This window comes from Seriola aureovittata, chromosome 10 (assembly GCF_021018895.1).
Source record: "Seriola aureovittata isolate HTS-2021-v1 ecotype China chromosome 10, ASM2101889v1, whole genome shotgun sequence".
In the NCBI taxonomy this organism is placed as follows: domain Eukaryota; kingdom Metazoa; phylum Chordata; class Actinopteri; order Carangiformes; family Carangidae; genus Seriola; species Seriola aureovittata.
Genome location: NC_079373.1, coordinates 10,493,428 through 10,506,789, shown reverse-complemented (window position 1 = coordinate 10,506,789; position 13,362 = coordinate 10,493,428). Strand labels below are relative to the sequence as shown.

General features: G+C 39.4%; 1 protein-coding gene across 1 annotated transcript; it reads right to left on the bottom strand.

Moving 5' to 3' along the window:
• Positions 1–2,198: 2,198 nt before the first annotated feature.
• Positions 2,199–9,663, bottom strand: pkmb (pyruvate kinase M1/2b). Its single transcript, XM_056388130.1, has 11 exons — positions 9,512–9,663; positions 7,936–8,114; positions 7,721–7,812; positions 6,272–6,403; positions 5,959–6,145; positions 5,583–5,853; positions 5,339–5,489; positions 5,093–5,245; positions 3,935–4,101; positions 2,887–3,068; positions 2,199–2,756 (listed from the first exon to the last, which is right to left on the bottom strand). The coding sequence occupies exons 2-11, from the start codon at positions 8,084–8,086 to the stop codon at positions 2,650–2,652; spliced, it is 1,593 nt and encodes a 530-aa protein (XP_056244105.1). The 5' UTR covers positions 8,087–8,114; positions 9,512–9,663; the 3' UTR covers positions 2,199–2,649.
• Positions 9,664–13,362: the final 3,699 nt, after the last annotated feature.

Below are 13,362 nucleotides of genomic sequence, written 5' to 3'. Positions count from 1 at the left end.
CGTTAGATATCTGAGTCGTCAATACAAAGAAAATTATCTTCCATGTTCGGGGAGTGATAACTGCTGGATTAGTGAGTAAACATAGATATTTAATCCAGCGCTACTGCAAGGTTTGATTACAATAAGAATTTTGAATAAGAATAAGAATAATAACAAAGCAGACAAAGTTATATTATTCATGTCATCCAAGACAAAGAGTGGACAGACCTGATGTTCTCTGTCCTGTAATAACTCCACCAGATCAGCTTATTTTTCTTCATTATTATTTAATAGCCTGATGTCATTTTTCCAGTGGGGTGTTTCAGGTTTTAGACCAATATTATAAATATGTCTCCAGGCACTGCACATCAACAATGCTGAGGGATTAAAAATTGAGTTTTCTGGACGTCAGATTTTTATGGAGACCCACAGTGTTCAGTATTAAATAATTTAATAAGAAATAAAGATATGACTAGCAAAATATCTAATATGACCATGAAAATGTAAAATCATCCGATACATTTTTAAAACTCATTATTACATTATACAACTCAAAATGTTATTTTTTCTTGCTCCTATTTACTGTTACAGTTAATTAATTAATTTTTTGTTGTTTTTAGTGTTTCAAAATATCCCCTTTCCAAAATGTGCAGGGCGAGGCAGTAATGTGATTGGCTCTCTGCTCGTTCACGCCAAAGTAACAGCCAATCACAGAAATCCTCCGTCCTGTTTGACTCCATTAACAAGCAATTACTGTGATGGAAAGTGGTATTTTGAAATAAAGGATTGGGGATCCTGTCACTGTAAAGTAAAATCTGAATTTTGAAAAAAAGGATAACCCTTATTTGTATAGTCTGCCTACAGCGTTGACAGTATTTGTAGCATTTCATTAATATTTATTGAACATTCAAATGCTCATCAATGTATATACAAATATTCAACTAACACTTAGTAAACCATTTCATGGTTAGGGTTAGTGAAACAGTTGAGTGGTTGAATCTCAACTAATAACCTTTATAACCTGACTATCTAAATAAAGTGTTACCTGAAAAAAAATCTTTTTAAATAAAAACTGCTTGAATGACATGAGAACAATCTGCAACCAAACTCTCTTATTGTGAAAAGAAAGTAAATAATGAGCTGAGTTTAAAAATGTACTAGATTATTTCACATTGTCATGGTTACAATTTGTCTGCATTTATTCACAGGACTTATTTCATAATGTCTTATTGAATTATTTAATATTGAACTCTATTGGTGTCTCCTATGGGGCTTATAGTTTACTACACGAGGCTTTGTCTTGCATCCATTGGCTTCAAAAACTGATTTTCACAAAGGTGGTACAGCTGTTTGTATCAACAGCTGTACCACCTTTGTGAAAATCAGTTTTTGTAGAAACTCAACTTAGTGTTGGTCAATGATCTTAAGTGTTGGAAGATTCATACTACTGCCTGAGCCCTGACACATGGATATCAAATGAATGATGTCTTATTTGTGTAGTCGCCTTTTTATGTACCTTAGCACTTTTTCAGTTAGTGTTTAACTTCTTTATTGTGTGTCTGTACACCACCTGATATTAGGATGTATTGCAATCAGAAGTAAGGTGGTTAAAAAATCTCTATTTATATTGTCTATTTATCTTAGTTATACTAGCTTTGTATCACTTTTAGTTCAATATAACTTTAATATTTGGATGGTTAAAATATTATATTATTATTGAATATTAATGCATAGTGAACTACAGTTACAGTTAAGTGCGACAGTGGTAGTAGTGGAAGAAGAATTCAGATCCTTTACTAAAGCAAACATGGAGAAATACTCCATTACAAGTAAAAGCTCTGAATTCAAAATCATACTCAAGTAAATGTTCAAAAGTACAATCAGCCAAAGATACTTAAAGTATTGAAATTAGTGACATGTGAGTAGCATTTTAATGCTGTGGCAGGTGATGGATGAGCTCAGTACCTACATTATAACTATTGGGTAGCATAATTTACATCAATGTATTATGTTTAATAAGATCATCATGTGATTTATATAAAAATGTAATAAATTAGTCACTACAGCTGTCAAATAAATGTAATGAAGTAAAAAGTATAACGTAGCATAAAAGGGAAATACTCAAGTGAAGTACAAATACCTAAAAAAATAAACTCAAACTTGAGTAAATGTAATCAGCTACTTCCACCACTGGACAGTGAAGACAAGAGGACAAAAAACACATTTGACCCAAGAATTCCATTTAATGGATGGATGCCAGATAAACTCACAATGACACACTGTACCGACTGTCAGTTCTGCATGAAACGCTGGAGAAGACAACTGCAGCACACATCTGCAACTGTTCATGGTACCTGGACAATAAAAGAACCAAATACTAAGGAAATGACAGTAAGCACAATAAGTGTACAGAGGAGTTTCCACTAAAAGGTTTTGAGTTCGGTCTCTGGCAGCAGGATTTAGACAATGAATTGTACATATTGATGACAGGAATCATGGAGTTACTCTGTGAACGACACCATCAAAAGTCCTTTGAAAGTGTGGCCTGGATTTGACTTTGTGCTGGTTACAAAAACCAACAGACAAGGAAAGTCCGACACAGGGATGGGAGGCAGGTTATAGGAGAAGGGGAGTGGAGGGGGAGTGATTACTAATGTCCTTGGATGAAGTTCAAGGCACCAGCACAACTCTCATGGTGTTGGTGTAACCGGAGCCTGGACGCCAGCCGGTCACAACAAGGGCCACATCGCCAGACTTGAAGAATTTGTGGTGCTTGCCTAGAGACAGAGAGAAAAGGAGCCATTGAGGGAGATGAACAAAAATGCTCTCATACCTACTGGCTTCTCACTCCTTCCAAATAATTTCATCATGCTGTTAAAAGTTTCAACAAAGCACAAAAATACTCACCAACTTCCAGGGCAAAGTTCACACGCAGGTCAACGTCCTCAGCCCAGACGTCGTTGGCGGCCTTGGTGTAGAGCACAGGGTAGACGCCGCGGTATAGGTGAGCCTGGCGGGCGGTCTGGCCACAGCGGGTCACGGCAATGATGGGGGCACGGGGCCTGTACCTTGACAGCAGGTGAGCAGACCTGCAAGCAACAGATACAAGTTATAACAAAGATGTAGGACTTTGTTCATACTTGAAAATTTCAACACCAACACTGGTCTGAATGGGAGCCAATGGAAACAAGTTGTACGGCAAACTTTCTAGCAAACAATTGCCCATTTACAGAGTTATGGAGCAACATCATTCATTCATTTGGAGTCATGTTTGTATCCTCCTGCTGAATGTTCACTCTGCTTTAAGCTCTGTTCCACTGTGTTAGCTGCTACTTGTCTGTTAGCTGTGCTGTGCAGTGAGTTCTTAGAAACAAACACAGCTGCCTGCTGCTGCTGCCTCAAAACAACACCATGAGAGTGGTGACTGTGCTAAACAGTGAGCTGAGAGATGCTATAAAGCTCCATAGAGTTGAGGAGAACTGCAGAGTCAGGAGATAAAACTCATCACCAGGTTCATCACCAGAGACACCTTTCACATATAAGTAGCCATGTGATCCATTGTTAGTGCAGAAATAATAACTAGAACGGCTTTGATTATGCCATTATCATTATGAAATCCACCCAGCTGACAGTGGTAAGTCTTCTATATCATGTGCTGTGAGGATGAACTCCCAAACGGAGAGGAATGAACAGGCAGTTAAAATTAACTTGTAAAATGTCAGGGTTCAGATCTCAAAAGGTCACAAGTACAGCACAGATTGTGAGTGCAGTGAAAGCTGGCACACTTCATACGAGCCGTGGGCTTGTGTTACTGAAGAAGCGGAGGCGGAGGGATGGAGAAATATTAAAATGCGCCAGCTTCTTTGTTCACAGTGGGCGCCGTGGAGGATACTATGACTCAGAGCTTTACGGAGGAGTTTTACAGGAGGTGGACTTCTCCTTCTAGAAGTCTCACCTGCCAGTCTTGGTGAGAACGATGATGGCGCTGGCGCAGCACTTGAAGGAAGCCTCCACTGCACCGATAGCGACGGACTCTGCGGGGTCACGGGTCAGATGAGTGATGCGACGCAGCTCCTCGAACATCTGCCTGTGGAACATGGCTGCCTCAGCCTCACGGGCAATCTGAACATGGGAAAACAAGAAAGGTTTTAAAAGAAAGATTTCAATAGTATCAGGCTGCAGTCACACTGCTAGTAACAGCAGGAGTTAGTTTGTATTTAAAAAGGACAAAAAGGGCTGTTATCTTTAGTGCAGAGGTCTTCATACCTTAAAGCATACTGAGACATGAAGCTAAACAACAGCGGCGGCCATGATGTCCAGGGACTGTTGCTGTGCACTGCAGATCCTCAGACACATGCTAACTGAGCAATACAATTACACAGTTAAAGCACAATGCAAGAGACAAGAAGACATGTTGTTTGGCAGCAGATGGATGGAGGGAGGGGTGGGTGCAACGGGGGATATATAAAGCAAGTTGAACAAATACTAAACAAGCTGTCAGTGAAACCCAAGCTGATGTGTTCGCACTCACATGACAAAGCAAACACTATCTTCAATAGAAGTTTTCCCGTCTTTCATACTTCTGCGAGTATTTCACAGTCTAAAGTGGATTTTGTCAGTGTGTTCTTTACCTATGGTCAATACATGACCAAATGAAACTGATACAACAACAAAATTCTTCTTCAGAAATAGTTTTTCTTTTCTCTTTTAGGTGCAACAGGCAGCTTAGTGCTCCAGAAACAGAGGGCCTTTGCACATAAGGACCTGAGAAAGAAAAGCTATTCAGTTACCAGCACTGATGCTTTGCTTGATCATGTGAACTTAGCTTCTGTCATTTAAAACATTGCTGTTCGGCAAACAACTCTCATAAACTCAGATGTTAGAGTTTCCCAAGAGCACACCACATGCTACAGTGTTAGGTTAGGACTTCCTCATGCTCACAGAGCTGAGTGAATATAGCTGCTGGTTTTTACTTCAAATCTGCTAACCAGTGTAAACCATGCTGAAACACTAGTGTAGTCCAACATTGCTGTTTGAAGATTCCTTTGTCATGCACCCATACAGTCAACATAATATAGCACTTAGGGAGTGGGATCAGAGGGTGTGCTCTTACCAGGTGCTGTGTGCGCACAGCCTCCAGGGGGTAGTCTCCCTTGGCGGTCTCACCGCTCAGCATGATGCAGTCATTGCCATCCAGCACGGCGTTGGCGACATCACTGGCCTCAGCGCGAGTGGGGCGAGGTTTCTTGGTCATGCTCTCCAGCATCTGTGGGACAAAACATTACAGGTCATGCATGTCTGTACACACACTTTGAGACACGTTTCTTTTTAAAACAGAGCACTTCATGATGCCACGGACCTGTGTGGCACAGACGATGGGCTTGCCGATCCTGTTGCACCTGCCAGTCATCATCTTCTGGGCGAGGAAGACCTTCTCTGTTGGGATTTCAATACCCAGATCTCCACGGGCAACCATGATGCCATCACTAGCCTCCAGGATCTCATCAAATCTATCAGATGAAAAGACAGAACACTCTTAAACAATTATCTAAAGAGTCAGATCTGTGCTGATTCAAACCGTTAACCGCTGCTCCTCCACCCACCTGCGCACACCCTCGTGGTTCTCCAGCTTGCTGATGATCATGATGTGCTTGCCCTTCTCGCCCAGCACTTTCCTGACGGCGTTGACATCAGCAGCCTTACGGATGAAGGAGGCGAAGACCATGTCAACACCCTGCTCCACGCCAAACTGCAGGTCCTGAATGTCCTTCTCAGAGACAGCGGGGAGATCAACAGCAGCTCCGGGCAGGTTGACACCCTTCTTGCTGCCCAGCATACCGCCATTCTCAATCTCACACATCAGGTGGTTGCCACCTTAGGACACACAAAATGTAAAGCTTAATTTCCACTGTTACAGTAGAAAAAAATAATTATAAAAAAACAAAGATAGAACAAATAGGTGATTATTTGTGTGCCTACCAACTTCTTTGACCTTCAGGGAAATCAGACCATCATCAACGTAGATGTGGCTTCCGACCTGCACAACCTTGGTGATGTTCTTGTAGTCGAGCCACAGAACTTTCTCATCACATTTCTCCATGAACTGGTCGTCGAGAGTGAGCTTGATGGTTTCACCCTTCTTCAGCTCAACCTCAGCGGTGCCACTCTACACAAGCCGAGAAGAGAGTGTGTAAGTTTGCACATCTTTGCAGAAAATGTTTACATAGATATTTTCTGCAATAAATCCAAAAAATGTCTCCCTCTGAGGATTGGTAACTTGGCAAGAACTCACGCCCTTGATAAGTCCAGTCCTGATTTCTGGTCCCTTAGTGTCAAGAGCGATGGCCACTGGTCTGTATTCCATAGATCCTGCCCCGAAGCTCTCAGTTGCTGTACGGACGTTCTTGATGGTCTCAGCATGGTACTATATGATGCGGGGTGACAGTGAAAAATTATTACACTGGTGAATTGTAATAGCTCATTTTTACAAAGCCGTTATAATGTTTTCATTTAGATATCAAATTCTTAAAAAGTAAATAGAACAGCAGGTGGAAAAAACTTGGTCACGCAGACAAACAGGCGACACGGCACCGGTTACATAACTATATCTAGTCAGTCTTGAACGACAACTGCAACACATTTTTAGGACATGACATTGTTCCGTTTCATTGTACATAAATAGCTGCACACAGACTATCAGGTATTACATGAATGCTTTCCAAAATACTTGAGCTGTAGCCTCAACAGCAGGATGTTTGACAAATTAAATCAAATGTCCTGCTGAAAGTGGTAGACATGTTCAACTGTTACACTGTCTGTCCACAGCCATGGATCTTAATATATGCACACTAGTGTAACCTGAACATTACTGTCTTCAGTTAATAATGAACGCCTCACTGTGGCCTCTCTACATGCCTTCTGCTCGTACTGTTGCTGCAAGCCTGACTCTCAGAGAAGATCTATTTATAGCTGTTCTGACAACTGACACGCCAATAAGGTCAAATTTATTTTGCCTTGCTCATACCAACTCATATATCCACTTTGTTATGATTTTCTTGAGTTATGATTATCAATGTTATTATTTTCTGTTGCTGTAAACCTAGCTATAATGCAGAAATCTTTTTCTTTTTTTTTTTACTCAGCAGTGCTGAGCCATCACACCACTGTGTAGACGATTCAAAATCCACTGTGAGGGTTGAATTACACTGGATAAAAAATCACTGTGTCTAACCTTTAGAGATACAAATATCAACCATGGGTGTTCACACTACAGCTAATGATGGATCTGATTGCCTGTCCACTCAGGTGACAGTGAAAAAGGTAAAGAGGCATGACTTTTAAAGGCGAGGGGTCAGTAGTATAAGGTCGGCCAAAGACTTGGCTGTGATACAGTTGGCTCGCCAAATCACAAGCTACAACTTAGAGCCAGCTCTGAAGGGGCAAGTACAAGCTCATAGATCATATTACAGCCGCAGACAGTTACCAGGCCACAAGAGTAATGTCACGCTGCTGCAGCTGTAAAGGGTAAATCCATACTGACTCACTCATAGAGGGCAAAGATACTGCTGCTACGGTGCTCTGCCTGGGTTCAAACTCCCAAGCATGTTGCACTATTGGACATGTCCAAATCAGTGATGTCATAGCAGGTGTTCTGCGTCTGATATCTGGTGTTAAATCACCCGCTGTAACAATCAGAAGTGCAAAAGCCTAAGAAAGTTTAAGGAAAAGAAACTTCACTCACTTCATGTGTGCCATGAGAGAAGTTCATTCTTGCAATGTTCATCCCAGCCTTGATCATTTCCTTGCTCTTCTCCACAGATCGGGTGGCAGGTCCTGCATCAAAACAGGTGAATGAATGGAAATATGGATGTTTCAAACCTCGACACATCAAGCTAATCATTGGATGATTTGTGTACTGAGAAATAAATCAGTGGGATTTTTGTAAAAGTGTCTGACCGATTGTGCAGATGATGCCAGTGTTGCGAGACACAGCAGGTGCAGAGTCAATGTCCAGCAGACACAGGTGCTCAATGTGGTTGTCTGCCATGGCAGCATGCATCTGCTGGCTGTGCATGATGGAAGAGCCTGTATCCTTTGACTTCGACATGATTGGATCCGTGTCCGCAGGAAAAGTCCTGGGGAGAGAGAGAGGGAAACAAGAGAGGTGATTGATTAGGACCTCACACCTCTACCTGTGACATTTCTGATAAGTTTTACAGAAGATGACAGACAGAAAACAGTCCCGGTGAATACTCTGACTTTTCATCTAAATGTTGACACAGTGGCTTCACTTTAAACCAAGAAGTTGTAATAGAAGCTGCATATGAGCAACAAACGATCGCAAAAAATGGTATGGAATATAAATCAGACGCCATGAGGGAAGATAAAATTAGAATCTAGTAATTAACTCAGTGGAAAAGTAAACATTTATGATAAGCTGTGACCTCTCCGTGGATCAATTTCAAGTCAACCAGGGAAAAGTCGCTGTGTGGGCTGTGGCCGGACAGCCTGTGCAAAAAGCAACAACAACAGTGTGTGTGAGCCTGACTGCACTCTCCCACATTCCAGCAGGAGTTTATGTGCAGCTGAAGAAGAGGAGCTGGTCACTTCTGACAGAGGCTAAAGAGGATTCACACACACAAAAAGAATAACTCCAGGACTCCAGGAGGAAAGGGAAAAGCATTATTTATGCTGCCAGCAGTGAAATGCTTGTTTAGAATTCAAACAATGCGCATTAGAGTTATTAACATGCATGACAAGTCTGTCGTCATGTCAATGCACGGAAACACAGTTTGTGGGTGTGTGTGGGTGTGTGAGCTTGGACACCATTCCAGCTTTCAGCATTCACCTAAAATAACATGGCCAGCTGAGAGTATTTATGGACTGTCAAAACATATCACCCGAAAAAAACATATTAGAAAAATTATAAAATACATCATGATTAAATAATAAAAGGGATATAGATATATATACATATATATATATATATATATATATATATATATATTACAATGTACAGACAGACTATCTTACATGTGGTTATGAATAATGCAGTTTAGAAAATCTCAGTTTTTATTAATGTCACAGCTAATTGCTAAAAAGTAAAGTAACAGGTCAAACATTTATTTCATTGAAAAGGAAAAGTTTCTTGAAGCATGCAGTTTCAGTGGACAATGCCTAGTCAATTACCCACTTTATTATTATATAAAAGTTCAAACTTTATTTTTCCCAAAGCGGGTAATCTAACTTTATTCCAAACCAGTGTGCATGACCCTCAGATCAAAATCACAGAGTAGAGACAGTATATTTGAAAATATTTGAGCTATCTATAAACATTTGCATTTGTGCAAACTGAATAAAATTAATAAATCACTATAAATACAGTATCTGTATGGGATAGGGTATAACTGAATTCAGACAAAAAAGTTTGAAATGACAAAGTAAAAAACTGATTTCAACATTAACACGTCCAGTTAAAAACTAATCCCAAATCTCCTTTGTCACATAGTTGAGGCTACTTTCTGTTACTCACCTACTGGGTGAACTTTGCAGAGACCAAAGCGCCACTGGTTCTGCTGGAGCGACAGTATTTATTCCCCTCACTTGCCGGGACTACTTTCCTGTGTGACCAACACCCGGTGACACAGGATATAGGGCGTGACAGTTAAGGCAATATGCCAGATTTGTACAGCGAGTTAAATATAGCCTACCATTTTTACATAGAAGTAATTATCTAAGGTAAATGTCAACCTCAATATGGATTTTTAGATAAAAGCACTGAAGTTGGTCGAATATTGAGGGAGGATACAGTGCAGGTACAAGTGTTGTTGGTCTGACCATTCACAAAACTCTCCGCTAGTACTTAAACATGATCCTGGGTCATCGAATACGAGCCGAGGCACCAGAAGGGCATCCAAGGGAAATGTCAAACACACCAAACTTCAGAGAGAAAAATTCTAAATCGTTGTCAATGATCCGGATCAGCACCAAAATTTAATGGGTTCTTCTCCCACTCTTCTTCCACTTTCAGTGTAAATCGGTTCTGTACTTTTTGCATATTCCTGCTGACAAATAAACAGGTGATCTCCCAGGCACTTGATGCTGTTTAGTTCATATCTAATGACATTAATAAATATAAAGGAAAAATAGATCCTTATTACAGTAATCTAAAGAAAACTATTATGACATTTTGACTGTAGGCTAATTTGAATTTCTAAAAAATACAGATTATTTTTCCCTTACCCTTTCTGCTTTATCTTATGTTCTTTTATGACTATTATTATCATCATTGTGTTTTTTATTCTCCTTTTCTTTACTTTATTCTTTTCAGACCAAGGGTTGACGTCTTTGGCATATTGCAATAGCCTGTTAGATATTTTATGGTTTTATGTGTTTTTACCTTGACAACTCTTCTGACAACAGGCAAAATCGCAATACTCATATTACATGAATTACTTGTCCTTCCTCTCCTGACCTCTGACCCTTGACCCCAACTTTTCCTCTGACCATGATTTGACACAGTTATTAACCTAACTTACTGTCCTAATCTTTCCTTTAACTCTAAACACTATCTCTTAATCTGTTAGAGGCCTTTGAATATGTATATACTTAGAAAGTTTAACCAGTTTGATATTTTTCACTATGAGAACATTGAAGACAGAAATAGACACATTTAATTTGATCACTTTATCTTTGATACAACACATTTTTTCTGTTAGCCTTCATGTCGTACCACAACTCTAGGTTGCTTTATGAGCTCAGCTGGGGTGGACGGGTGTCTGCGTTCTTGTGACATGATATCATACAGAATGACAATCCAAACGTCCAAATCACTGAAGAGCTTCATATACACTGATGGAGTTTCAAAATGAGAAGAAAGGTGAATGACATGCAGTGGAGCAAATGACATCTGAAGAGTGAAAAGCGACACGAGAGGCTGACAGAGATCCAAACTTAGTATCAGCCTGTTTACATATTATACAGATGCACAAATACATGCATTAATCTTAGTCAGGTATAATAACAAATAACACACTTTTACCAAAAAATAGAACATAGTAGATACACCTCCCTATATCTGATTATCATTCTGCCATATTAATTATATTATGGTATAATATATATACACTGTTGCTCATAAAGTTGGAATAAAATATTTTTTACCTCTTTCCATGAAATGATTGTGACAATGTGATTTATTTCATTTCACCTGGGTAATTGGGACACATAATGTAATCATTGCACCTGATCAAAAGTGATTACTGATGCTTTTAAATAGGAATAAATAGAGGATTGTGTCTGAAAACAAAATTATTCCAACTTTATTGGCAACAGTGTATATATATAATATATATACACATATATTTATAATATATGTGTGTTTGTGTGTGTGTGTGTGTGTGTGTGTGTGTGTGTGTGTAGTTGAGCCATGGGCTTCATGTGGCTTCATGTGAAGCACATTAGGAACATGTTGTACCACACTGTGAAACTAGAGTCCACAGTGCCATCCTCAACATGTGTGTCCACACTCCTCAATACAGTCTAATTGTGTTCCACTCTGCTCAGTAACACAATCATTTTATCTACTGACAGGTTTACTTCTTTCTTTTTTAAAAAAAACTTAATTTGTACACAGAGAGGAATAAGGCACGTAAATGTTTAATGCCCTGCACAGCTGTTTAACGAGGTAAACATATAGTACATACAGTGTCATTTATGACTCCTAAATTTTCTTGGGAGGTGTGGATGCTGTGATCCTTCAAGAATGAAATCTGACTCTAAACTGACTTTCACCCACCTCCTATCCATGTGGCCTAAGAATGAATGATTAACAACCTAACAACAGCAGAGAAATCCCTGCAGTTAAAGCCTGAAATTAAAACAATACATTATTATTGTCAAAATTACATTCTCCTGTCTCCTGTTAATTTAAATGAGGAATTTGACCTGTCTCATTTCCTGTGACGACTTGTGGAACATTTTGTTAAAGCAATGTCTATTTTTAAACCATAATGACTTATGACTGATATATTTTCATTGTCGTGTACCACAGATGTTTATCCATTAGTTTTTCTTTCTTGTCCATGTTGGTTGAAAACTATATTTCTGGGACTGCCCATCTGCCTCTCATTAATAAGTGTTTGCTTGAGTGTAGACATATTTTTCTTTTTTGTGGTTAAAAATATGGGATTTAATGTTGGTTAGATTATGAGATGTTCACAGGAGCATGTAAGTAGCTGTTGCTTTGACATCATCGTGTATGAATTGTCTGATTTCACATAGTGCATTGTTGAACACATTTAATTTTAATTATTAGTGACATTTCAAAGCTTGATTTTTGTATATCAACTGCAAAGCCAATAGACAATTAGCCAATATAGTTAGTATAGATCTGTACATCAGTATGAAATGGGACTCTCTCTCTCTCTCTCTCTCTCTCTCTGTCTCTGTCTCTCTCTCCCTCTCTCTGTTTCTCTGTCTCTGTCTGTCTCTCTCTCTCTAGCTCAACAACAGCTCTCTCTTGTGGCTGACTGGTCGAATTGTCTTGAGCCAGTGACACCCTGCGGCAGTTAACGCTCCTTGACAACTGTCTCATCATCTCTTAAATATAAAGGAACTGTTGTCAAGTAGTGTGTGTGAAATTTTATCTTATATTCTTCTTTCTAAATTCTCTGGCAAGGCGTGATTAATGTTTTACTTTGAAAACTTTAAATTTTAAACCTCTCATTCCATGTAAGTGTTTTCTTTAATGTTAAACAAATGTATTCGTTTATATGAATAGTGTGACTGAATTGTTAGTTCTCGTTTTGATATGGTATTTCACAGCAGTTTTTTGTGGTGTGTTTTGTTGCATGAAGCCCCATCTAAGGACGGGCATAGCAAACAAAATGCTATAAATGCTGAGCTATGTGACACTGGACCATGACACAAAAGTACGTATTAAATCAAAAAGAACTGCTTGTGTTTTCTTGTACATGTCTCTTTTGATCTTGATCTCAATGACACTCCCTGGTGAGGATAAATGAAGGACTAACACACATATTTATTGCAGTTTCTCAAGGATGAATGTTTGTTCTCCACTGCTGCTGCAGTAGATATTGTTCAGAGTTGGTTGCTTCATGAACCTGTTGTTCATTTATCTTGCTGGCCTGGCAGATAAAGCCTGAAAGTTATGATTTAACAGTGGGTGTATAAAATGAGAAGAGGGTGGGTACAACAACACAAAAACTACAATATAATTCAATAGCCCTGCAACAGATACTACATTTGTGAAGCTCATAATGTTCTGCTGATAGTGTGTCTGAGACCGGTTGACTCACCTCAGCAGAAACTCCATTTGCTTTGTATTTGATTGCATTATATTCTTAGTTGTTCAAAGACATC